At 49.2% G+C, this 26759-nt stretch overlaps 2 protein-coding genes across 2 annotated transcripts; one reads left to right on the top strand and one right to left on the bottom strand.

Annotated features, from left to right (window-relative positions):
- Positions 1-373: 373 nt before the first annotated feature.
- On the top strand, positions 374-11637 carry LOC116949530 (uncharacterized). Its single transcript, XM_032966941.2, has 5 exons — positions 374-485; positions 3940-3983; positions 4352-4417; positions 6645-6711; positions 7910-11637. Exons 1-5 carry the CDS (start codon positions 417-419, stop codon positions 9197-9199), a joined length of 1536 nt encoding a protein of 511 aa, XP_032822832.2. The 5' UTR covers positions 374-416; the 3' UTR covers positions 9200-11637.
- A 1709-nt stretch (positions 11638-13346) lies between these two features.
- On the bottom strand, positions 13347-26120 carry LOC116949538 (uncharacterized). The gene is made up of 5 exons (XM_032966953.2): positions 25995-26120; positions 23836-23879; positions 21560-21625; positions 20233-20296; positions 13347-18705 (listed from the first exon to the last, which is right to left on the bottom strand). Exons 1-5 carry the CDS (start codon positions 26061-26063, stop codon positions 17554-17556), a joined length of 1395 nt encoding a protein of 464 aa, XP_032822844.2. The 5' UTR covers positions 26064-26120; the 3' UTR covers positions 13347-17553.
- Positions 26121-26759: the final 639 nt, after the last annotated feature.

A 26759-nucleotide genomic window follows, 5' to 3' on the forward strand; every position in this document is an offset into this window, starting at 1 on the left:
TTTGACAGACACGCGGACACACACACACACACATAGACACGCGCGCTCCCGAGAAGACATACACGCGCACGCTCACACACAGAGAAGACACACACGCAGAGAAGACACACACACAGAGAAGACACACACACACAGCACAGAGAAAGGAATATTCATCCGCGCGCGCGCGCGCGCGCGCGCACACAGCAGTGAAGCGGTTCGAATCCAACGCGAAAGCCGAAGGAATTTGGAATGTAAATTGGAATATATTTTCTTGGCTGTTTTTATCATCATCATCATCATAGCAGATTGTACGTTTCGGTTTATTTAATAATTTATTCCGCTCGCTGCTGCGGGCGCTGACGGGGAGGGGAAAGAGGAGGAGGAGGGGGGGGGGAATTCGCGAGGAATTTATTGGTGCGTCTCCGAGCGGGGATATGGAGCTATCCGCGGTGGGGGAGCAGGTGTTTGCCGTGGAGCAAATTCAGAAGAAACGCGTCAGGAAGGTGAGCAGGAGGAATGGCGGTGGGTGGGTGGGTGGGGGTGGGCTTCCTAACATCGTGCCAGCAACTAGCGTGCGTCGTGTTGTCTTTGTGTGTGTGTGTTGTCGCTGTGTGTGAGAGAGAGGTGGCTGTAGCGGTGAGCTACACTGCGCCTGCGAACACCGGCTATGACCACAGAGTTCGATTCGCCCTCACGGCCAAACGGCAGAGACGATTATCTGAACCGGGTCCTGCGCCTCTCCTAGGTCGACTCAGCCTCAAATTATTTCTTCGGTGCGGCGTGTAAAGCATCGCCGCTGGGGAGACAAAGGCGGCCGGGCGTGGTGCTGGCCACCCACCCACCCACCACCTCGTGTGCCGTGTCGCGCCCTTCATAGGTGCTACTCGTTAACAGCGCCTGCCCCAACAGTCCGTTAAGGCTACACGGGGGATCTTTGTCTTTGTGCGCGTTATTTGCCTTTTGTGTGCGCGCGCGAATTTATTGTGTGGAGAGCGGTTCGTGTGCAGCGGTTAACGCGCCGCGCTAGGGACCCGGCGACCCTGGTGCCATTACCCACCCACCACCACCAACAACAACAACAGTGTCGGCGATTATTTGCACCGGTCCTGGCCCAGTTCCTAGGTCAACTAGGCCTCAAACGAGTACCCGGTGCGCTGGGATATATAAATATCAGCGTTGGGGAGACAAAAGCGGCCGGGCGTGGTGTTACCCGCCCTCGCGTGCCGTGCCGGCCTGAATAACGATCCTCGCTTGACAGCACTTGTCCCAACAGTCTGTGGAGGGCTATACGGGGGATCTTTGTCTCATTGTCTTTGTGTGCGTCTCAGTGTACTTGCTTGGGTGTTTTTTTTTGTATGTCGATGTGCATGTATGTACGGTATGTGTCCGTCTATTTGTATTGCGTGTGTGTGGGTAATCTGTATTGTGTCCATGTGTGTATGCATGTCAGCGTCTGTGTGTTAATGTTGGGGAGCGGTGGTGTAGCGGTTAGCACGCTGCGCTACGAACCCGGCCACCCGGGTTCGATTCGATACGAACCCGGCCACCCGGGTTCGATTCCCGCTCACGGCCAACACCGGTGACGATTATCTGAACCGGTCCTGGGCCTCCCCTAGGTCGACCCAGCTTCAAATGGACACGAGGGAGACAAAGGCGGCCCGGCGTGGTGCTGGCCACCCACCCCCTCGTGTGCCGTGCCAGCCTTCATAGGTGCTCGCTAACAGCATTTCCCCCAACAGTCTGTTACAGGCTATACGGGGGATCTTTGGCTATGTGTTAATGTGCGGCTGTAAATTGTTAAATTGTGCGTCTTATGACATGTATAATATTATGTGCGTCGGTGTGCCTGGCGGTATGCATGTATGTCTTCTTACGTATCTGTGTCTATTATGTTTGTTTGTGTGTGTGGGCCAACGTGTGTGTGTGTGTTAATGTGTCTGTCAACCAGCGTGTCTGTGTATGCCCGTGTCTCTTTGCGTGTGACTTATTATGTCTCTGCGTACATATCACTGTGTACGTCTTTACGTGTGTCCTTGTGCGTGTATTGTTTCATGTGTGTCGTCGTGTTTGTGTGTGTGTCTGGGAGGAGCAGTAGTGTAGTAGTTCGCACCCTTGGCCAAGAACCCCGGCCACGTAAGTTCGATTCCCGACCACACCAGCAGCGAATTATATCTGCACCGGTCTCATCATCACTTAGAGTGCGAATAAACATCACAACTGGGGAGACAAATGCTATCCACAACACCCCATGCACTCTATAGCACCGTGCCCGCGTTCGCAGGTGCTGCCATTACGGCACTTGTCCCAACGGTCTATGAAGGCTACCCGGGGGATCTTTGTTAATGTGTGTGTGTGTGCGTGGGTAAAAGTATAATTATCACACACACCATATAAAGATCCCCCGCGTAGCTTTAAATACTGGAAGGGAAAAGGGGGTTTGTTCCACGTCACGCACGCGCACGCGCGCATGCCATATCGTCTATACCAAGTACAATCATAACGGCTGAGTCGACCTCGGGGATTCCCAGGAAAAAAAAATATCGCAGGCGTTATTTTCCATTGAGGTTGTCTATCATGGACGGGAATACAACCTTCGGTGGCCCACCGTTCTGATATGATGGACGAGTTGGTCTAATGACCCACGATGATGATGATACATTAAATGGTCTTATGATGATGATTGAATGATTTTAACAAGAAAATGACATAGCAGTAGGACTCCATGCCGTGTCTCCACATTTAGTAAAACACTCAATCGGCCGATTGGCTTTGCCAAACCCGCAAATTATTCTCATCAGCATTTGGTTTGAGCAAGCAAAATCCCTAAACCGGCTTCGACCTTACTGTTCTCATCAGCAGTCGGGCTTTGTTCACCAAGCGAATTAGCGTCATGTAATTACCCGCCTTTTTATTTTAGTATCGGGATTCATGGTATTATGACAATTCAAGGTCACGGCCATTGCCAGAGTGATGGCACTTGACTGCATTGCTGATGATTCTGCAGATTGCTGATGACCGAATGGCCAATGTAAATTATTTACTTTTTTTCGATTTAAAGCTTCCGTGACTGCAGGGATTCATATTCTTGGTTCTTTCGGTAAAGTCACGTAGAAGGGAGAAAATAAATTAAACAATACAATTCTCACGACGTTTTGATTGCAACACAAGCAATCATCATCTGTGATTTTCACACCTGATGATGATTGCTCGTGTTGCAATCGAAACGTCGTGAGAATTTTATTGTTTAACTTGTAACAGGTCCCTGCAGGGTGCGCTGGTAGGAACATTGGAATTTTGCGCAATTTTATGACATTGTTACTTCCAAATGTTGGGTGCAATAAGACATATCAAGTCTTTGCGCTCTCTATTGCTGATTTTACACCCAACAGCACGAGATTTCACTTCGTTAAAGTATTGAAAGGGGACCGACGGACGGACACATTCATCTATTGCAGGCTGGTACACTCAGTTTACAACTTCGTTCCTACCAGTATTATTTTATTCATCCCCTTCTACGTGACTTTACCGAGAGAACTAAGAACATTTACTTTTCGCTCTTCGGTGATGGCGATTATTTCCGTATAATGTCAACAGGCATGCAAGTTCACCATTCTGAAAACGATTATATTGATACATTACGGTCCGATAAAGTTCGATTGATGATAATGGCAATTAAATGCAGTGGTGGTGATGAGTTGATGATGATGGTGTTACTAACAGCAGTGGTTATGATCGTAGTGTTAAGTGATGCTTATTGGTGTTAAGTGGTGATAATTGTTGTTAAACCCATGCATGTTGATTATTGCTTTTTAACTCATGACGATTGTTACAAAAGGGGATCACGTTGATGATCGTAGTGGTGGCACTACTGAACTAATTGACTATGATGATGGATGTATTAACCCTCTTTATCGATGACGATTATGGTGATTGTCAATTATTGATCATGATGCACAGGGTCGTGTGGAGTATCTGGTGAAGTGGCGAGGATGGGCTCCCAGGTGAATCGTGCATCGCCATCGCACGCATCGCCATCGCATCACCATATCACATCGATTTTTTGTAAAGATCTTTCAGTTCACCTGCGTTGAGGAATCTAACCACCACCAACACTGTAGGTGACAAGACTCACCTATTCACTCACCCGCCCACTCATTCATCACACGACACTACGGGCCGGGCCAAAAGAAGACACTCACTCGCCCTCTCATTCACTCACGTTCTCACACTCCCACCCACCGACTCACTCGCCCAGCCACTGACACTCGCCCGACACGCTCACCACACGGAACTTCTTTCGCACCGCACGTAGCCAAAGCGCGCTAATCGGAGGCGCGATGCTGGTTCGCACCGCTTGTTGTCTGCACAGGCACAACACGTGGGAACCCGAAGAGAACATCCTGGATCCCCGACTCGTGGTCGCCTTTGAAGAAAGGTCTCTCGATGTTTAAATACCGTATGCCCCACATTATAAGACGCTCTGGAAAGTAAGAAGCTCTGGAAAGTAAGACGCTCTGGAAAGTTAGACCCCCCCCCTCCCACCCCGCAAAACCTGTGCCCGGTGTTAATAACGAATAAAGTTACACAAATTTGGCCACACACACACATCGCGTCCGAATTATAAGACCATCCCCGACTCCCGCCACCCCGGACCTTTGCTTTAAAATTCAGGGAGAAAAGTGCATCTTATAGTCCAGGCAATGCGGTGATCATGTTAAGGCATTTTGTTTGATGTTGTTGCTGATGACACGATTTGATGATGGTGAGAACGATAACGATGAATTTCACGACTATGATGACGATGATGACTTTGTAAGGGGATGTTGGTGAATCTGCGATGACGAATACGGTGCATGATGCTGATTGTGAGGGATTTGAAGGATGATTTTGATGTCGACTTTGAATGGATGACGGCGGTGGTGGTGTGGCGAAGATGACATTGAATATCACGTGAAAAAAATTAATGAATGATCATGCAAAATGTGAGAACTGGGAAAATGATAAAATTTGAATATATTTTGAATGACGGTGATGGTGTCGTGAAGACAATGTTGAATGTATGACGATGACTCGAAAACAGTCGTTGACGATTGTGATTGTTGATGTTTCCGAACGGATGCCGACGAAGACTTTGAATGATGACAATGCTTCTGATGGTGGTTGTGATCAGTGTCATGTGGTTGATGACAACTTTGAATGATGACGATGCTTCTGGTGGTGGTTGTGATCAGTGTCACGTGGTTGATGACGACTTTGAATGACGATGCTTCTGGTGGTGGTTGTGATCAGTGTCACGTGGTTGACGACGACGTTGAATTATGACAATGCTTCTGGTGGTGATTGTGATCAGCGTCACGTGGTTGATGACGACTTTGGATGACAATGCTTCTGGTGGTGGTTGTGATCAGTGTCATGTGGTTGATGACGACTTTGAATGATGACGATGCTTCTGGTGGTGGTTGTGATCAGCGTCACGTGGTTGATGACGACTTTGAATGACGATGCTTCTGGTGATGGTTGTGATCAGTGTCACGTGGTTGACGACGACGTTGAATGATGACAATGCTTCTGGTGGTGGTTGTGATCAGTGTCACGTGGTTGACGACTTTGAATGGTGACGATGCTTCTGGTGGTGGTTGTGATCAGTGTCACGTGGTTGATGGCGACTTTGAATGATGACGATGCTTTTGGTGGTGGTTGTGATCAGTGTCACGTGGTTGACGACTTTGAATGATGACGATGCTTCTGGTGGTGGTTGTGATCAGTGTCACGTGGTTGATGGCGACTTTGAATGATGACAATGCTTCTGGTGGTGGTTGTGATCGGTGTCACGTGGTTGATGACGACTTTGAATGATGACGATGCTTCTGGTGGTGGTTGTGATCAGTGTCACGTGGTTGACGACAACTTTGAATGATGACAATGCTTCTGGTGGTGGTTGTGATCAGTGTCACGTGGTTGACGACTTTGAATGACGATGCTTCTGGTGGTGGTTGTAATCAGTGTCACGTGGTTGATGACGACTTTAAATGATGACGATGCTTCTGGTGGTGGTTGTGATCAGTGTCACGTGGTTGACGACGACATTGAATGATGACGATGCTTCTGGTGGTGGTTGTGATCAGCGTCACATGGTTGATGACGACATTGAATGATGACGAAGCTTTTGGTGGTGCTTGTGATCAGTGTCACGTGGTTGATGACGACTTTGAATGATGACGATGCTTCTGGTGGTGGTTGTGATCAGTGTCACGTGGTTGATTACGACTTTGAATGACGATGCTTATGGTGGTGGTTGTGATCAGCGACACGTGGTTGATGACTTTAAATGATGACGATGCTTCTGGTGGTGGTTGTGATCAGTGTCACGTGGTTGATGACGGCTTTGAATGATGACGATGCTTCTGGTGGTGGTTGTGATCAGTGTCACGTGGTTGATGAAGACTTTGAATGACGATGCTTCCGGTGGTGGTTGTGATCAGTGTCACGTGGTTGATGACGATGCTTCTGTGGTGGTTGTGATCAGTGTCACGTGATTGATGACTGAATATTGACTATGCTCCTGGTGGTGGTGGCTGTTGTGATCAGTGTCATGTGGTTGATGATGATGAATGCACTCTGAATGGATGCTGATTCTGCTGCCGATGATGCCAAACGCACAGGGAGCAGAGAGAGCGAGTATTTGGTTTACACAAGCGGGGTCCAAAGCCACGCCGCCTCCTGCTGCAGGTAACGAGAAACTACCGCTACAACAACCATCACTACAACAAAATCACCATCCCTACCACCACTACAAAGATTCCCCATATAGCATTTAAAGGAATGTTGGGGCAAATGCTAAAGCAAACACCTATTAAGGCCGGCGCGTACACATTTAAGGCAGAGACGACCTAAGGGGGAGGGGGGCACAGGGCCGGTTCAGATATTCGTCACCGATGTTGGCTGTGGGTCGTCGGGTTGTTAGAACGTTGCGTTAACCACTGCGTCACCAATACACCATCGACTACAGCAGGGGTGGGGAACGTCCGGCCCCGCGGGCCGTAGAGGGCCCGCGAAATCATTTGGTCTCTGGCCCTGCCAAGGGAACCGCAGGCGGGACTCGAAATTCAACAAATCTAGGAGCAAACCTGGAAAAGCAGTTGCGAGTAGCAGCAACATCATCAATAGCCGCTAACATCATCACACACCTCACCAAAGAGAAGCAGTTCCAGCCATCACATTAGGGGTGAGTTAATGAAATGTTTGACCAAATATAACAGGCAAATTTTAAAGTTGATAATTTTGTATGGCCCGCGAATGATGTTATAAATATCCAAATGGCCCTTGACAGAAAAAAGGTTCCCCACCCCTGGACGACAGCGACATTCTCATAGCGCGGCTGCTGCATCGAGAATTGTGCCATTGCTGTATCGCCAGACGGTGCCGGTTGTCACCATCACCGAAACGTCGTCCCCCAATTCTTAACATTTTGCGAGATCGCTCTCCACCACACCGGTGCGCTGCTGATGCCAGTAATGAACTCGGGCACGTTTGTTCATCACGTGACTTCATTCGTTGGCCGTGCCGGGTGGAAGAGGGTTATTACGACACGCAATTGTAGATACCAAAGTCAATTGCGCATCGTAATATTGCTCGTCAAAGCCTATGGATTAAACGCGTCTGGCCTTGGTCTGCGATAAAGACGATAACCGTATTCACACAGCCCGTTACCTGCACATCCCAGAATCAGTATTCATACCGGAGGAATCCGATGAGCTATAAAGCTTTTTTTCCCCCCACAGATGTCCAGTAGGTATTCTTAATGAACTCCGCTCCCACCCCCCACGACTCCCCATCCCTTTCACTGCCCCCCACCCCACCACTACCCGCTCCTCCCCTCCCCGGCAACCCCCTCGCACCCCCCCCCCCCGACCCCCTCGCCCCGCAGCCAGCACCGTCGCCTCTGGTTTCCCACGCACGCTACCCGCTGCTCGGATATCGCCGGTTCCCTGCATCGCCACCAGCCGTGCCACCGCGCTTCAAGCAGCAGAGTGTGGTGCCGGGCTCGGCTCCCGGTGTCGGCGTAACCACCGTGCGGCCCTCCACCCCGAATCGGCAACAGCAGCCGCAGCCGCAGCCGCAGCCGCCGCCGCAGCCGCCACTGCCGCTCGCTCCTTCCTCCGGACTCGAATTCGGCCGCGGTTCCGGCTACGGTTACGGATTCGGCCAAAACCGCGGCGTAGCAAAGGGCGGCGACGCGAGCCGGGATCGAACCCAGACGTCGCAGCTCGGCGGCGCGGAGGGCGGCCGACCGGAGACGCTGCCGGCGCGCGAGAAAGCGGCGACGGGGCGGTGCGAGCGCGAGGCCGGGGCGCTACGGCAACACGAGCGGCAGCAGCAACAGCAACACCACGAGCGGCATCAGCAGGAGCGGCATCAGCTGCAGTGGCAGCAGCAGGATGAGTGGCAGCAGCAGCAGCAGAAGCGGAAAAAAAAGCGACTCAGGGACAAACAGAAGCGACACCGACACAAGCTACAGCTGCAGCTGCACCGGCTGCAGCTACAGCTACAGCAGAAGCAGCAGGAGACGCAGCAGCAGATAGGACAGCAGGAGACGCAGAAACATGCCCAGGAGACACAGCAGCAGCATCAGGATAAGCATCATCATCAGAAGCAGCAGCATCAGAAGCAGCAGCAGCAGCATAATCAGAAGCAGCATAATCAGAAGCAGCATAAGCAGAAGCAGCATCAGGAGCAGCAGCAACATAAGGAGCAGCAGCAACAACAAGAGACGCAGCCAAAACAGGGCAGCCCTTGCACCGACTCCCATAATCAAGAGCAGCCCATAGACCTGAGCTGTCTCAGTGGAAATGGCTCCAACCAGCTCCCGGCAAGAGGGGTCTCTCCGAGTCAAGGGCATGGCCAAGTGCAAGGGGAGGAGCAGGACCACGAGTTGGATGGATGCGGGGCCTCGGTCGAGGACGGAGTGCCAACGTCCAGCTCCGATTGCGGATCGGAGCCAGGAGCGGACACGAAACACGAGGAAGGGTCCGGGATCGAACGGGGACCCCGGTTCCCGTGGCTTTGGGGCTTCGCCGAGGCGTCGGCGGCAACGGTGGGCGTCACGGACGTGACCGTCACGGACGTGACCGTCACGGACGTGACGACGAACCTGCTCACCGTCACGGTGCGCGAGTCTCTGTGCGAACGCGGGTTTTTCAGGAGCAGACCCATGTAGCCGGGGGGGGGGGGGGGGGGGAAGGGGGACTCACTGGTAGAGAGTGGTGGCACGTGACTGTTGAGAACGAGGCGTGCACGATTTCCCAGACCTGTGCGTCCCACTCCCCCGCACCCACACACTTGGCTGAGCCGAGTTCGACACGGTGGCGTGAAACTAATCGAGATGGCTCACGCTGGGGGCCCGACAACTGGCCGTTAGCATCATCCGTGCACGCCTCCCTCGGAGAGCTGAATTCTTCCGCGAGGTGCTGTGGCCGCCTAAGCTCGTCGCTGGATGCGAAGAGCATCTCTCGTCTGTCTCGCGTGTGGTGGCCGCCAGTCTGTGTGCGCTGGAGGGGAAGGGGACAGAAGTCCTGGTCGCTGGCAGAGAAACCCTCTCTTCTACCCTCATCTTGTGTACATGTGGAGGGGGCTGCCGCACACACAGGCAGCTACTTGGCAAGGCACAGGCGGGCTGCCGAGTTAGCAGAGCACCGGGGCAGGAGACCAAAGTCGGGTCGCATCGCAGGACGCACGTGTGGCCAAGCTGAAGACAAGACGTGCTACTAACCCACTGGCCGCTCCACACACTAGTATCCGCAGCCTAAGCGCCATCAAACGCCATGTGCCCAGTGAAGTCATCTCCCTGTGCAGCTTCAAACCGAATTAGATACGAATGAAACACTTCTGAGGACAAACGCATGCTGCAAAGCGTTACAAGTTAACCATGCGTATGCATGCTTTTTCTTCCTTTGTTTTCACATTAATGAACCGTGCACAACTCGTGCGAGACAGCCTGTGCGTGTTAACCACTGCGAAGCAGCTCCACGTAAATTTCGGGGTGTTTGTCTTGCTTAGATGCACTCATTATTTATAACAGTTGCTGCGCACGGCACAACATGCCATGTGGTCAGCGGCAAACAAATAGCACAACGTTGGAATAGACGAGAGGTCATACATTTCCTGAATTGAGAGGCGTTATAAGAATTTGGGGGGGGGGGGGGAAGAGACGGGAGTGACATCCACAGCTAGGCAGCGAGGGAAGAAGTTTTACAGTCAACCCTCGATTATCCAGAGTAACGAGGTGGAGAGAGGGATGGATGGATGTCTCGGATAACAATACAAAAACATGGATAATGCAAAACTCTGTAAATTAAGACTAAAACAACATATGTATTGCTTGACTATGTAGAACGGGAGTGAAGACGTAGAATGTCGTAATCTGGTTGTTGTTTTTTTTGCTTGTTAAAGTAATTCGTTTGCGGTCCGGTGGGCAATGAGTGACTGACCGGTGGAGAGTAAAAAGCAGCGAGTAATGGAACCAGTGCACATGCACGCGAAAAAGGTGCCGATTGAGCACGGTTAGTCCGCAACCTGGCTAACCTGCCCACGGATAATTAATTCAACTGCATTCGAATTAACGATGCGAATGGGGGTTTCCCCAAGCTCCCAGCAATGGGTGGTCTCTCAGAGTCTCTCCGACACCTGGATGATGTCCAAGAGCAGGAACATGGGAAGGGAGGGAGCGTGGCCAGAAGTGAAGGTGACAAGAGAGGCTCATTGGGACGACACTGGGACACCAACAGTGTTCACAAAAAGTAAAGCAAAAAAAAAGGGGGGCACCCTGAGCAAAGCGACAAGAGGTGCGGCTAGGGTTAGAGCCAGGATCGGGGCTCATTTTTCAGAATCGCAAGCTGACTTCAGCTGACCTCTGGGTGCTACTTCAATGTTTATCTAGGTAACCCACACTCTGTCGTACTGCCTGGAGAGAAATGCCTGTGGATTTATACGATTAAGTGAGCTAGTTTTTAGCTTAATTTGTGACACCAAGTGTCAATTTAGAACGCAGAGGATTGACTTTTTTAAAATAATTAATACGCTGCAAAAGCACATCGTGTAGTTATTGCGAAAAATGGCGAGAATAAGTTGATGCAATTTTATGAGATTAATGCTGTCATTGTGAATTGGGTTAACTTAATTTGAACTGAACGCAGCCGCAAATGTGAAGGTTATAGACCAGGGGTGGGGAACCTTTTCGTTACAGAGGGACCTTTAGCGGGCAACCACACATTAACACTCAACTCAGCCACTACCACCACTAACATAAACCCTTGCAGTCACAAGTGATTGAGCGCGCTAAATTTTCAACACACTGTTTGAGGCTTTGCCAGATCAAACATGTTTCCCTATAGTACCCAATTAGTGCAGCTAAGCTGCGTGCCGCGACCGAAAAACATCGTTTGCCGGCACGTTTCGGAAGTGGTTGGCTTTCCGGGTGCCCACGGGCCATATAAATAATGTCGAGGTGCCATGTGAAACAAAGTCATGCCAGTAGGCCTTGGGTTCCCTACCCCTGTTATAATAGAAGTATGGGCGTCAAACCTGAGCACTTTAGCACGCTTGTGCCCTGTTGTTGGTTTTTTGTAATTAAAATAAAAATGCCATTTATACAGGAAAGCCTCGTCGAGTTTAAAAGACTTTTTCAGAATGAAAGACTGCTTTTGGGATGTTTGGCCATACCCTTTCGTGATTGGCATGTGCAATGAAAGCAGAGTACTCGGATAAAAATCCACCATGCACACAAGGGGATGGGGGGAGGGGTGGAACATTGGTTCATCATGTGCTACCTTTAGAACCTAGTGAGACCCGAGTTCACTCGCCAGGCACAGCTAACATTAGTGGCAAGTGGTATCTAAACCGGTCCTGGCGTCTCCTTCACCAACCTACGTTGACTGGAATGGTGAAGTATGGCCAAACAACTCCAAGTGTCAGAAAATGTGAGGAAACATTCACCCAACAGTGAATTTATATCAATTATATATAAAAAATGCATTATGTATATTATGCTTTAATAGGGTTTTCCCATTTTTTTCTGGCAACAAAACTGAAACCTTTTAACAAGGAATCATGTCTGCATTAACCACAATACTTGTGGTCAGAATGCAAAAAAAGTGTTTTATTGCCAGAAAAAAAGGGGAAACCCCTATTCTTATATTTTGGTACTGGCAAAGGAGGTCCCATGACATATTATGGTTGTTGTATAGACATATTGGTGTCGTTTGCCAGCGTAACTACTTAGGTTAGCAGTGGCTGTCACAAGTATATACTGGTCCCCATAACAGGAACGTGGAATGCCCAACACGGCTCGAACCCGTAAAATTAAATGAGCGTCACCCAACGCTTGTTTGCTTCCACACATTCACACGTGCAGCTTATCACTGTTTTTTCACAGGTCTTTCATAAAACGTGTCACACTCAAAAATATTTCACTTAGAAGCAAAATTAACGAGGTCAATGCTGAGGATTGAGCAATTCGAAGACCCATGACGATTCCCCCTTTGACAAGTGGCCAGTCTTTCCAAAGGTCATTCCGCATTACAATGGCTGAGGCCAGTCTATTGCAATTACACCCAGAAGAAAACAAAGCATCTATAAAGCAGCAACACACAAGGCACGCATTGGGCATGTTTATATGCGGCCTACGTGCTAATAGCTTCAAGCTCCACTATTAGCGACACCTGAACCCCATTATGGGCCAATTTATTACGAGCAACGCGTAATTGCGAGTGGCCGCTCGATTGGTGATGCACATCAAATCAATAAATTAAAAGCCCAATTCGAGAAATATTGCTCATGATTGAATGTGCATAGCAGGAAATTAAGCATTCACTCACTCACTGCATCAATGCGTGCTGTTAACGCTACACCGACAGCTCCGCGTCCTATGTTAAAACGCTTGGTGAGCATAACGTGGTAACTCAGATTGCACTCTTAAACATGTAAGGTTTTCAGTCAATATTATAATTTGCGTAATTGAATTTTTTTGGGGTGAAGTCACGCAATGATCTGGCCAAATTGTTGCTGCACAACCCTCCACGCCAACCCGACAGCTAAACAAATGCAACGGTCACTCGTGCACAAGCGTTTTAACGCGCAAATCATTGTTGCTTCAGTTTTTACCGGCAAGTTTAAGAGAACAATTCGCACAAACCAAATTGTCCAATTATATACGTTTCTCTTGAAACTGCAGCAAGAATCCTCAGGTTATAAAACCTAGGAAGTCAAACTAACCGGCTGTACACGGTTGAAAAATTGCGGCAGCATTTCCTTGCCGCTTCAATCAACTTCTAAAATGACAGCCAAAAGACGAGAGGGAACAGTTTGGCTTAAATAACGGACGCACGGTGGCGTTTTATTCGCAGAGCGTGGGGGGCGGGCGGGGAGGAGGGGGGGGAGGGAGCTTCCACCAAACGCCCAACGCCCAGGGGGTTACGAGTCACGAGTCGTCCCGCGTGCATCCATCCTCACCTGGGCGTCACAGGCGTGCAAAATGACACAGGATCCTGCACCAATACTCGGGCGCGCGCAAGCCCGGGCACACATGTACACAAAACAAAAATACCCACGGAAAAGACAAACCCCCTGCCCGCCTCCCCACCCATGTGGCCTTTAACAGACTGCTGGGGCAAGTGCTGTTAGCTCGCACCGAGGAAGGTTGGCGCGGCCGCCTTTTGTCGCCCCAATGGTGATTTTATCGCACTGCAACCAGCTACTCATTTGAGGCCGAGTCAACGTCACGTGCACGCTTTACACACACACACGCAAACACACACACACGCGTCCTGTCAAAAGCTGGGGTTCACTAAAGTAACGGCACCTTCTTCAACAAAGCCCTCAAACGAGAAACAAACTTCGCCGCCTTTTTTTTTTACAAAGTACATACAGTGCTGTTTATATATATGCTGTATACTGGCGCAAAGGTGAAGGTGCAGCGCTGCCATTATTTACAGGGCTGCTCTCGAGCCCCCTCGAATGAGTATTTCGTCTCATCTTCCGCGTTGGCTAGACATTTCGAAAGAGATCCCAGGATAAAGTTTTAGTTATCCCCCCCACCCCCCACCGACGTTCGCCCAGCGATACGAGTACACCGCAGTCGATCGATTGGCAAGTCGTGTGTAGTGGGGCAAAGTGTGGGTACTCCCGTGACAATCTGGCGAGCGTGGAAGAGTATGACAAATACCCTCTCTAAAGCTCCCACTGAGCAGAGGCCCTTCTTGCCAGCAATTGGCGAAGACAGTTTCACGGCTGCACTTTTACCAACACTGGCGCAAGGTAAAGGTCTAATAGCTTAATAAAGTACAAATATGAGCAGGAGGAACACTGCAGGACAACAACTGGCCAAAGCCTAAACAACGTGGTCTCACAGAGGGTACCATTTCTACACCTCAGGGAGCAGGCACGGGGGACTCTCTTCTCCCTGCCACTCCGGGGGATTGGTATCTTCACCGCGGCCCTTACTTCAACAGCTATCAAATAAACCTCATGTCGGTATCACTAAACCCATTTGATTAAGACTGCACCGAATTGATGAGTTGATGGAAGGACAAATCTGCCAATGTTTTGAGTGGTTCGGCATGTCATACATTTCGCTCCACACTGCCTGAAGATTATTCATATTTCCGGGTTCACTCCAGAAAACTCACAACATCGTGCCGAATAAACGCAGTCTAACACCAAAACCAAATTGGACAGCTACACAGCCCAACTGCATGAACCCACACAAGTAGTAACACTGTCAAATGTCTGTTTTTTTCCACTATTTGTGAAGTTATTCAAAGAAAATCAGTTCTAGTCAATAAATTAATCACTCCTGGGTTAAGTAAATCTCAGAAACATCCTGCTCCCAGTAGTGAAATGGAAACCACCTTCCTGACCACTTAATTTCCCTCTTTCTAATCACGTCAAAGGAACAATCTTTACATCCTTAAGTAAAATAACTATGAATAATATAATTCCACACCGAGATCGTGCATGTGTAAATAGGTGAAGACAACTTCTACAGCCGTGCCTATGGATTTAACAATTTTTTTTTAAGAGTTTTCTCAGAAACTAAACGGATCCTTACCGGCGATATTCGCTATAAAATACCGCCACTGCTAAAACGGACATGGACTTGGCCATGTCCACAGATGCACTCGCACTCCACATTCTACGTGATGAAAATAGATATGCCACGCATCTATCCAGAAAATTATTCCCGATTCTTCAAGAACTTCTCAGGAGCAAACTGCATTGGGATGTTTGGCTAATTCCATTTTAAGGAGCGTTTTGCTTGTGGGAGGAAACCAGAGCACCTGCAGCCCACCGGGCTTACAAAAGAATGGGTTGGAGCCAGGGGCGGAGACAGGGGGGGTGACAGGGTAGACAATTGTCACCCCCGAAAAAAAAATCGAAAATCTGAAACATTCTGCGTATAAGTGTACGACACTTGGTCTGGCGGACTCCGGTGTCGCCAACCGATGGCGTGGGGTCATAGCCGATTTCTCAATCATTCTTGAAATTAAAATTTGTTGAATGTCGCCCCGGGCTGAAAATCCTGGCTCCGCCCCTCGTTGGAGCGGTGGGAGAGTGACTAGCAGACTGCGCGATGCACCCGCCACCTCCAATTCAATTCCCGGCAACAGCTAACATCAGTGGCAAATGACATCAGAAGCGGTCCTACCCTCCCACTTCACCAACCAGCATGGTGAAGTATGGACAAAAACACCTATCACTGACAACGGTTGGGAGTGAATGCAGTGCATAACACTAAAAAGTCTGCACAGAGAGGATTATGGTCGGATCCATTTCATGTACTGCCATCGCCCAAGCCATCTCAAAGCCAGGTGGGATTGAGAGTTTCCAAAAATCTATCCTTGACCAACCCTTGCGTCCCAACCAATGGGCTGGATTAAAAATGTGTACACCCATGATCAGATACTGAATGTAGATATCAGAGATATAACCAGAAATAGATTCAATAGTAGTATGATCTTTAGGAGATTAGAATGCATGGTGCTGATCCCGCCCATTATTATAATTAAGGTGCAGTCAGACCAAGAGAATAACAACACTGGAGATTGTTTAGCTAAGTATTGAGAAGGGACATATAATATTAAATTAGGACAATGAAAATGCCATCATTGCAGGGCAGAAGCATAGAGATCAGAAATTAGATGTAAGGATGTGGTGGAATGAGATATAGATGTGACTAGAGAAGAGATACGGAATAGACAGATGAATCTTATGGCGGTTGATTGGTCCCCCCAGTCGCAGAGTTTATGACACCCCTGGAAAAAATTGTGTCCCAGAAATAAAATAGTTAATTGCCTCAGCAATTTTGGATTATTTGGTACCCCGGGTTACCGCCATAAGGATCAGATGAAGAAATAAAATCCTAACATCTGGCCCAATGCAATAATGGAGCTTCTGGCCTAGATGGTCAGAGGGAGTCTTAGACCCCTCATACTAAATCTGGTTAAAATACGAATAAGTTATACATATTTCAAATATGTAGGGAAGCTCTTCTTTCGTAATAATATGAATAAAAATCAGCCATCAAACACTTCTGGACACAATTATTTGCAATGGCGCATTATCCAGAGCCCAGTTATCCAAGCGTTGTTCGTTTCACCCGTGTGAGCAAAGAAGGCATCGGTGCGGTAAAGGCACGAATAGGGATGGAGGCAAGGTTAGGTACGGCCTCAGCATTAAAACGCCGTCACACTATCAAGACCCTGGAAATTGGCGGCAATCGCAATTACTGTTTACGCCGCATAAGCGTTTCCCAACCAATGGAAACTTGGGGCGGGAGACGTTACCATTACTGGGCGTCTCAGCGAGCAGCCCGTAGCGCTTTGGAACGTTACGTTTGTCGGATCGGCCATCGGGGAACACTCCACTCGGTCAAGAGCGATGACAAGAACCCGATACCACAGCGCATTATCCATGATCGTATCGTGAATGCTAAAAACTTAGAAAATTCAAGCAGGGGAATTAAAAATAAACCATCAGGGTGCACAGGATCGGCATCAAAACGATGCTCCCTTTACCCGTTTTTTTTAAGTCTTTGCCCTGTTAATGGTTATATATCAAAACTATCGGTAAAGGTCTATGACCAGAAGCATAGTGAAAATGTTTCTTAAATGACACTGATATAAATAAGCGAAGATAATTTTGTGCTTAAGTTGTTGTATACGAGTGAATCCTGGGGTTCGAATCAGGACAAATTACAGTACAAGGGTCAGCAAAGCAAAGCGTCAGCAAAGGAATGTGATGCAAAAATATTTGCATCATACTGTGCAGTAGCTGCAGGAAACTGGCAGAGGGTAGAAAGCGTTGGCATGGTATCATAGCATCAACAGCTTTGGAAGTGAAGACATCTTGATTGAGATCTTGATAGAGGGGAAATCTCATTCAACTTTAAGACACGTGTGGGAGGCGGACAGACAAGACGCAACAAAACGCGGCTGGCTGCCTGCCGTCTCCTCACGGAAATAGGGCCCCCCTTGACCCCCACCCCCCTCCAAACCGCGCCCCCATCCCCCGTCTCGCTCAAGTCTCCCTGCCGATGGAGAAGAAGCCGACGCTGGTGGGGCTCTCTTTGACGGTGACGGTGACCAGATGCGCCGTCACGTCCGTCACGAACACGTGCTGCAGCAGCGCCTGCACAGGCGCCCACCGTAGCCCGGCCTCCTGCGAGGGCACGACGTCCTTGGTGCCGATGGGCACATCCCTCCGGTCGCGCTCACGTTCACCGACCGCGCCGCCGGGCGTCTCGGCGGGGCCGTCCATCATGCGCATTATCGGCAGGCAGTCCGAGGCCGCCGCCGCTAGACGGTCCAGGGCGGTGACGGGGACGAAAGGTGTGGCGGGCCCCACGGCGGGATTAACCGGGGTGCTGGGGTTTGCCCGTACGGCGGCATCGGCTGTGCCGCTCTCAAATTTTCCACAGCTGCCCGCCGAGACTGTGTTGGCATTCTTCAGGGCCGCTGGCGGAGGAAAGGCGGCGGTCATGCTCCCATTCGCCGCGACCAGCCGGCGCGGTTTTCCTCGGCTCCGCTCCTCTTCGTCCGAGTCCGAGTCCAGGTCCGACTGCAGCGCTTCGGAAACGCGAGCGATGATGGCCGCCATCTCGCGTGCGGCCACGCCAGCGCGAGCCTGCGCCAAGCCGGGCGACACTGCCCCCCTTGGCCGATCCAGCAAGGTTGCAACGGTGGCCTTGGTTGTTGCCGTTATATTTCCGTTCTTTATGTCCTCTTTGGCTGCATTGATTTTCTGCTGCTTCGCCTTCTGGTTCTCGGCGGCTACTCTGTCACGATTCTTCGCGAGCATGAGAGACAACATACTCTGGGCTGGTGCCTTCTTCCCTTCCTCCTCCTCCTCCGCCGCCATCCCCGCATCACTATTTCTCCTGTTGCTCTTTTCAGTGTCACCACAGGCCTCGGGCTCCAACTTTCGTCTCTTTTTCTTGGCCTTTTTCTTGTGCCGCCTGTCGCCACCGTTCTCCGCGAGGCTGCCCTGGCTTCTTCCGAGCGCCGGCTTTGGCCTGCGCCTTTTGGCAGAGTTATTGGCGGCCGTCTTGGCGTGGTCGCGTCGCGAGACGCACCCCGATGCCGCCGCGCCGCCCTGGGCAGGGTTGGCCTCATCCTTGCGAGCGGTCTTGGAGCAGCCCCCACCGGATGCTTTCTCCGCCGGCGTTCTCGCCTGCAGTAAAAAAAGTATCCCACGATTCCTCTGTTAAACGCGCACTGCAGAGATCTCCGGGTAAGCCATCTTCGGAAAACGATGAAATTATTGCGTGGGTTTAAAGTTTTGACAGTTTCGCCAGTACAAGACACCTCTTGATAGAAGTGTTTTAATCGACATGGCAGTTGAAAAAAAAGACCAAGATTCTCAAATCCCCCCCTTACCACAGCTGTCCACCCAGCAGCATAAACGGGTACAACCACAGTGAGTTCATCAGGTCATGTATGGTAGGTTAAATGAGGATACTCCCAACTCTTCATAAGACATCTAGCCAGCGTGGAAGAATAAGTCAAAGAATTAGTCACATAACCTCCTAGTGGAGGTTCCGTAACAAGCAGCACGAGCCAGAAACTGGAACTGCACCTTTATAAAATGTATAAAAAGCAACGTTGAAGTCTTACATGCTCCGTAAAACACAGTAATGCTCAATAGAATCAAGCATTTAATGTATTATATAGCTATACATGGCCAGGGAGCAGTGGTTGGAACACATTGCTGACAAATGAACAACTGCTCCCACAAATCCTGGTCAGGGGTCTAATCAGCCCTCTGTCCCATTAAAGACAGATTAAATAAGAACCACTTTGTGGGAAAACAAGTGGTTGTCTTATGGATAAACTTGCCCCTGCCAAACAAATATGTAATTTCCAACGGTGGCTAAGGGCTGTAAACAATCAATGCTCAACATTTGTGCAAATGGGAAATCAACTTTCTGATGTGCTACAACTGGTAGAAATAAGAATGAGCTCCCCCCCTCCCCCAACTCCCCGATTCACAAGTATAGTCAATAGCTTTACAAGGGTAACAATAATGAAAATTCGTTAACCCACCGCTGGATGAAGGCCTCCCCATGCCATGTTCGACACGGAGGCTGTTTGACCATATTTTGCCACGCTGATCAGCGAGGGTTTGTGCAGGTGGGGAACATAGCATGGAACCCAGGTACGACAACGTATTTGGTGGTGCTACCCTCTGCTGCCCATACTGTCGCACTGCCCCGCAGAATGACACCATGGAGTGCATGGTGGTCGGAAATCCAAACAATACCTTGGTAAGTTTCCGAGGCCTAACAAATGCGGTGCACATTCCTGATGATTTGATCATAGGCCTTATTATTGATATTGAGTTTTAAATCAAAGTTCTTTTTAAAAAATCGGTTTTGTTACATAATTTGGTTTTATCACTTGGGGTGGCAACATCATGCAGCGAGAACATTTGTGCCCCACAACGAGGACCTGGGTTCGATTCCCGACTTGGGCGCCTGTATGTCGTTTGCATGTTCTCCCCCTGTTCTGCATGGGTTTTCTCCAGGTTCTCCGGTAACCTCACAAAGCTAAAAACAAAAGTGGGTGTCGGCCAAACATCAGTGTGGCTTTTCCTGGGTAAATAAATAACTATCATTAAGCGGTTGCTGAGACACCGAGGTTGGACCATCATGGCAATGAGGCTATCAACAGACCACGGCTCAGAGCCTCACCGGCTCACCTGGCTACGCGGCCTCCCAACTGGCTTCTTCCCTCGCCGCCGAGACCCCACTTCCCTCTGTTGTCTGTTGGGAGGGCACAGTCGAGGTGGGGGGGGGGGGATAACAAAGGGCGTGTGGCATAACACAGGAAGTACAACACAGGCCAAACATACACAGGACGCACACCTTGATGGACATACACATTCTACACAGACACACACAGGACGTGTGTAAACAGGTTATACGCAGAATTCACACACAGGACATACAGAGAACAGATATAAACAGAACACAGACAAGACACACATATATGATATACACACACACACATGAAACAATATGCACAGGAGACAAACACAGCACACATGATGTATAAGTGGACTTTTTTTCATCTATATATCTCCATCTCACGTGACAAAGACCACCCTGTAAAGGTTTCCAGTGAGATACATTTCATAAAAAAAATTCTGGGTCAATTTAAGCTATAATGAATAAACATTGTTATTTTTAATATTTCTGCCTGTGTAATTGCAATTGCAGTGGATAGAACAGTGCACTATGAATCTGGTGACTTAAGTTGGATTCCCAGTCACGGCTAAGATCAGTGGAGTGGTACCTGAACTGTTAGTGGCCACAATATTCCAAACCTGCACTAACCAACGTGTTCAAGCCTAGGCAGAAATAACCCCCATTACTGACACGGCATTTCTAAGTCCTGTTTTAGAAGAAATAATTTGGAACATTTTTTTTTAAATAGCAAAAATAACAATATATTGACTTACATTAAGTGGCCAAAAATAATGAAACATCCTCTAGGGTAAGGTGGGTGGGGGGTAAATGTTCAATATCTTGCCAACACAACAGCCTGTTAACAGATGTGGTCTTCAGAAAGCCCAGATTCTGAGGCACAGCTTTCCAAGCGCAGCAATCAACAGACGCTAGCAAAGCTTGTTAGACAATTTACAAATGAATGGGGGGGGGGGGTACTTTCGCTGGCACAGAAATCTAGGATACTTGTCGGCCCGGCTACAAAGCTCAGACTTAAAAACTATGGGCTTCGGGAATAACGACGTTGCACAAACTTTTCAAATCCCCACTTGACGACAACATCAATGAAGGGAAGTGACCTCAACAATGACCTTTTACAACCTAGACATCGCTCGGCAACAATGTCCTTGGAACAACTCAACTACATACATACGCCCATCCTCCCTCCCTCACTCCCTCCCACCTTCCCTCCCTCCCTGCCTCTCCACTTCTCCCTCCTCCCGCTCCAAGCAGCTGAACCTCATTCAGCAGGGCACCGCGCCTGGCAGATGGCAAGCGGCGTGGCATGGATGGCGCTACCTCTTTTCGAAAGCGGCCAGAAGGCGGGGATCCAGGATGTTCTCCTCGGGCTCCCAGCTGCTGTGTCTGCGACGGACGGAGACGCATTGAAGTCAACAGTTGCCACGCACCACGCACCCCCCACCCCCCGCATTTACCGCCACCACCATCATAACCGCCACCACCACCACGTGAGCACATGCTGCTGTCGCGACTTGTGCGATTACATCAAGACGTCAAGCGAATTAGCCCCCCTGGCGATGAATATCATGTACCGTAAAGAAAACACTGCTGCGGCAGCTGCAAGGACGGCATATGCCCTGGCATTGCTGGGTAAAGAATAATCGGCAAGTGGGCTGAAAATATAGTTTCTGGGTCCATGTCGGGGGAATTGATTTCTGCTTTAAAATGTGGTTCACGGCGACGACAAAATAGGCAGGTCAAAGGCAATGAAGGCAACCGAGAGATGAGACACAAAATTAACCCTTGAGTAGAGATGCCAAGAGAAAGCAAAATAATCTGAAGACGGTGAAAGAGATGGCGAGTCGAAATCAAAGCGTTCAGACGCCATTATTGCACAGAAGCAACGACCGAAGATAAATAAATGGGGAGGTATTTTTCCATCAGTAAAAAGTCACAGAGTTAAAGCAAGGGAAAAGCAATATATATTTGTACAAGGTACATCAAATTGCCAGTTCACTTAAAAATATATGCTAAATCCTATTTATTGTTGCACAGACATCCACTTTCATGATGCCTGCTGCTAAATCCAAGTGGTTGAGAAACTAGGAGAGTGTTTAATGGGTAGTGGCAGTGGTGGGGAGGAGGGATGTTTCTTAAGGGTTGGGGTGCCAGATGGCCAATTACGGTCTCTTTTTCCATTAGTGCGGAGAAACAACGGCACTGCATTTCAATTGAGATCACTTCTGCACAGCAGGTGCACATTTCTATTCACGCTGCTGATTAGGCTACAGTTAAACGTTCAAATTCAAAGTCAAGTGTCAGCAAAGAAAGGCAGCGCGGTGATGGCGTGGGGGCCTGAGTGAGGGGTTTAGAAGGCAGCTGGGGGTGAGCGATATAAGCGTTAGGGGATCAGTGACCGCTTGCACAAAACACTTTAAGTGACATATTCCCATAGGTTGTCATTTAAAGCAGGGGTGGTTCAGTGGTTTGTGCACCGCACTATGAACTCAAAAACCCGAGTTTGAGGCCTGACCATGGCTAATATCAGAGGCAAGTAATTTCCAAATCGGTTTTGGAAGCGCCCCCCCCCCCCCAAACCCCACGCCTTCTTCACCAACGTGCACTGACCAGCAGGGTGAAGTATGACTGACAACACGAGAAAGTAATAATTAAGTTGGAGATTGACAAGGGACTGTAAACATTTTTTTTATTATTATTACTGTTCAAACACCGGCATTAAAATAACTTCGGAAGTGTTTTTGCAACTGGTCAGTGGACAGCAAGTATAGAATGTGTTTTTAGAGCATGTGGGTGCTATGTGCACACAGAAGCCAAACGTACAGTATTTAAGGCATGTGCAACCGCAATGAGTATCTTTATTTTTAAACATGACACAGCAGGCACTTGCATGAATTCATGTATTCCACAATCAAAAGAACGCGTGTCTCTCCATGGACAAATGAGTGTAGATTCAACAATCATCCACGGGCAGTCCTGCAAATTCCATAATTCACTGCCGACTTCCAAAAAGGCGGTACTTATTATCTCGACCCCGCAGGGCTGATGTTGGGCTCAATTGAATTTTAACTTGCACAACCTTCTGAGGAGTTAACCACAGAGCCACACCGGCTTCTGTGACTGACATGCGATAGATAATCCTTCGGCATACGCCAAGAGTACTGTCCCACAGATGTAGAGCAAGTCTGAGGTACTATCGTCCCTAACCCCAGGCAATAGCCCCAAATGCCAACCCCACCCCCTAAAACCTAACCATTCTCAATCGCCAATTCCTAGTCCCAAACCATGGCATTAAACCCTAACTCCTAAAAACTCTCACCATCAATCGCTAACCCAAAATTTACCCTCTCAGCACTAACCCCAAACCTAAACCATAACTCTGTAATACCAAACTCTAATCCCCAACCACAAACCCCGAACTCTAAGCTAACCCTAAATCCTAACCTCATATGAAAACTATGCGAGTGGCGTCCCTACATAATTCGTGAACTGAAAGCTTAAAAAAGGAAGCGATAATTGAAAGGACTGCTCACGGGCAAGCACAGCTAAAGGTCTGATTGTATGAAAAATTGGGTCTGTGTTTGGAATGAACTCACCGAGTCGACCAGCCCCTCCACTTGACCAGGTACTCAGGTTTACCCTGCGTGTCACGGGAAAAAAGGTTGATGTTGCACAGACACACACACAGGCACGAATGTGCGTGTGGGGCAAAACATCAGGGTGTGTGGTGTGCGTAGATCGGGGACGGCGTTGCGGTGAAACCAACGGTGAGCAGGGGGGGTGTGAGAGGGTACCTAGTTTGGGAATTACTTAAGGTAAAGTAAAGCCCAAGTTATAGAATATCACCGATACTATTGCCTAAATGTGTGGTTGATTGTTTATAGCTCTCCAATGTGTTTTGGGTTGCACGACGTGTTGTTCGGCACGATGTTCGACGTTTCGCTCTACGTAATAGGAGCCTCTTTTCGGTTCAGTTCTTCAAAAAGGGCCTGCAGACGCTCCCCCCGCAGGTGGAGCGAAACGTCGGATATCACTCTGAACAACACCTGGTAACGCAACCTGAAATCCCATCGGCATGAAGTCCGACGTTTCACTCCACGTGCTGGGAGCTTTTGCGGCAAACTTCTTCAGGAACTGAACCAAAAAGCAGCCCCTAGCACGTGGAGCGAACAACGTCGGTTGGCGTCATCGTGACGAGCACGAGAGCACGTGGCTTGTGGCAGGCACTGTTTTTTTTGCGAGCGCCTATTAAGGGCAGTGAGAGCATGTTCGATGTTCACAAATCCGCCCTTGTCACATACTCGCCTAGATCTAGCGCCACCCCCAGTGGGACGGGTACAAACTCATTATTATATCAACCATCATGATCGTCGTTGTGGTCAAATATTCATCAACATCATCACTCCGACATCTGCCACGATCACAACACCGGTACATTAACAACGACAGTGAATACTGCGATGTTGTGTACCATACAGAATGTAAATAATGTACACTTCACACGCCCAGCACAACAACGAGACTATTTATAACACCACGCACATTAACATTACACAATATATACCGACACCATAACTAACAACACGCGGGTCGGTGCGTGTTGGTGGAGGCCGGGCGCATAGACGTGGAAGGTTGTAAGTACAGTACAACAATGGCTTGTTTTACCACCCACACACATAGAACACTCTCGTGCAACAAAAAAACCGTGGGACGATTGATACAATTGCACAAATACATAACTATTACATAACCACAAACAATTCACACCTAAACACTGCGCAGTGTAGACTACATACAAACTATATGGTCTATCTGTAAACACAATACGCAATGCACACTTTACAAATAATATCCACACGACACCTCAACAGAAAAATATGTAAACAACTACAAGGTAAATACTGTACACAATGCAAACGCTGCATATAAACACACACTGGACACTACACAAACACGATATTCTATAAATAAACACTATACAATACACATAAAACAAAATACATAAACACTTAAATACTATAAACAATACACGAATCACTACACATTAAACATACGTAACAGTAGATACACTACAGTAACTATATATAAACTAACTCAATACCGTATATAAACATACATGCTACAAACATTATACATGCAAAACACCACACGAAACATCGTATAAACACGAGACACTATACATTAGACTTTAAACACAAACACACCAATATATATACATGTGACAAACAAGACAACATACTGTACAGTCGACTACAAGGTAAACACACAGCATTAAACGTATCAAGTAAAAGATACACACCTTACACATTATTAACCCTACACGTAAACTAGTAAAACGATACACTATCAACACAAACAACATAAACACAAACGCAACGCGCGCTGTAAACTTCCTCAAGCATCTCAAACCAACATCGTCACTCGAATACAACTTCAAACCTCGCGACTCCGTTGGGGGGGTTTTTGTTGTTAAACTTCGTTAGCATTCCTTCGTCAATCGTCTGTATAACGCTTATTATGAAACGCATTTAAATTTAAAAAAAATGATTATAAACGGGGCGTGCGTCTTATAATCCGGCACAACGCGAGACCAGCTTTGTATAACTTTATTGACACCGGATACAAGTTAGCGGGGGGGCGGGGGCGTGTTACAAAATGCGGAGAAGAGACAATTTTACAAAGTCGTTTCGCTTTAGCATTACAGTAGTTAGTCGGTGGCAGTCGTTAATTGTGTTACGCGCGGAGATTTTGAAACCTTGCGATGCCTTCGCTTGATGATGAACTCGGCGGCGAAGACTCCCGGGTTGTCGGTCGCAGCCTCCATTGTGTTTTCCCGCGCACTCAAAGCCGCGTCCCCCCCCCACCACCACCACCACCCGCCCACCCCTCACACCACCACCACCGCCGCCAACCAACAACAACCACAACCCACCACCAACAACAACAACAACCACCACCGTTTCCCTCTGCTACGATCAACTTTTGCCCCGATCTCCCGACTGGATTCGTGAGGGGAAACCCGGCTGGAAAGTGAGGCGGATTTCGCGCGAGAAGGAACGAGGCAGAACGCGCGCGCCTGGGACGGCGAAGGCGACGGTGGTGGGGGGGGGGGTGTGAGGGGAGGAGGGAGGGAGGGGAGGTGGGGGAGGGAGAGAAAAGCGCGCGGTTGTTTACGGTGGCGCGAGACGGGGGCCGCGCGAGCAACGGCGACGTCACGATCCCCCCCGCCCACCCTCCACTTGCTCACCCCACAGACTCCGCCCCGAAGCAGTCCACAGTCCCCGCCCAGTCTCACCCCGAACAGCCCCCCCCGCCCCTTCCCAGCCCCCGCCCCTTCCCAGCCCCCGCCCAGTTTCACCCCAACAGCCCCCCCCGCCCCTTCCCAGTCCCCGCCCCTTCTCAGCCCCCGCCCAGTTTCACCCCAACAGCCCCCACCCAGCCTCACCCCGACAGCCCCCACCCAGTCTCACCCCGACAGCCCCCACCCAGTCTCACCCCCACAGCCCCACCCAGCCTCACC

Source organism: Petromyzon marinus, chromosome 37 (genome assembly GCF_048934315.1).
Source record: "Petromyzon marinus isolate PM22_M1 ecotype Great Lakes invasive population chromosome 37, UKy_Petmar_22M1.pri1.0, whole genome shotgun sequence".
NCBI classification, from domain to species: domain Eukaryota; kingdom Metazoa; phylum Chordata; class Hyperoartia; order Petromyzontiformes; family Petromyzontidae; genus Petromyzon; species Petromyzon marinus.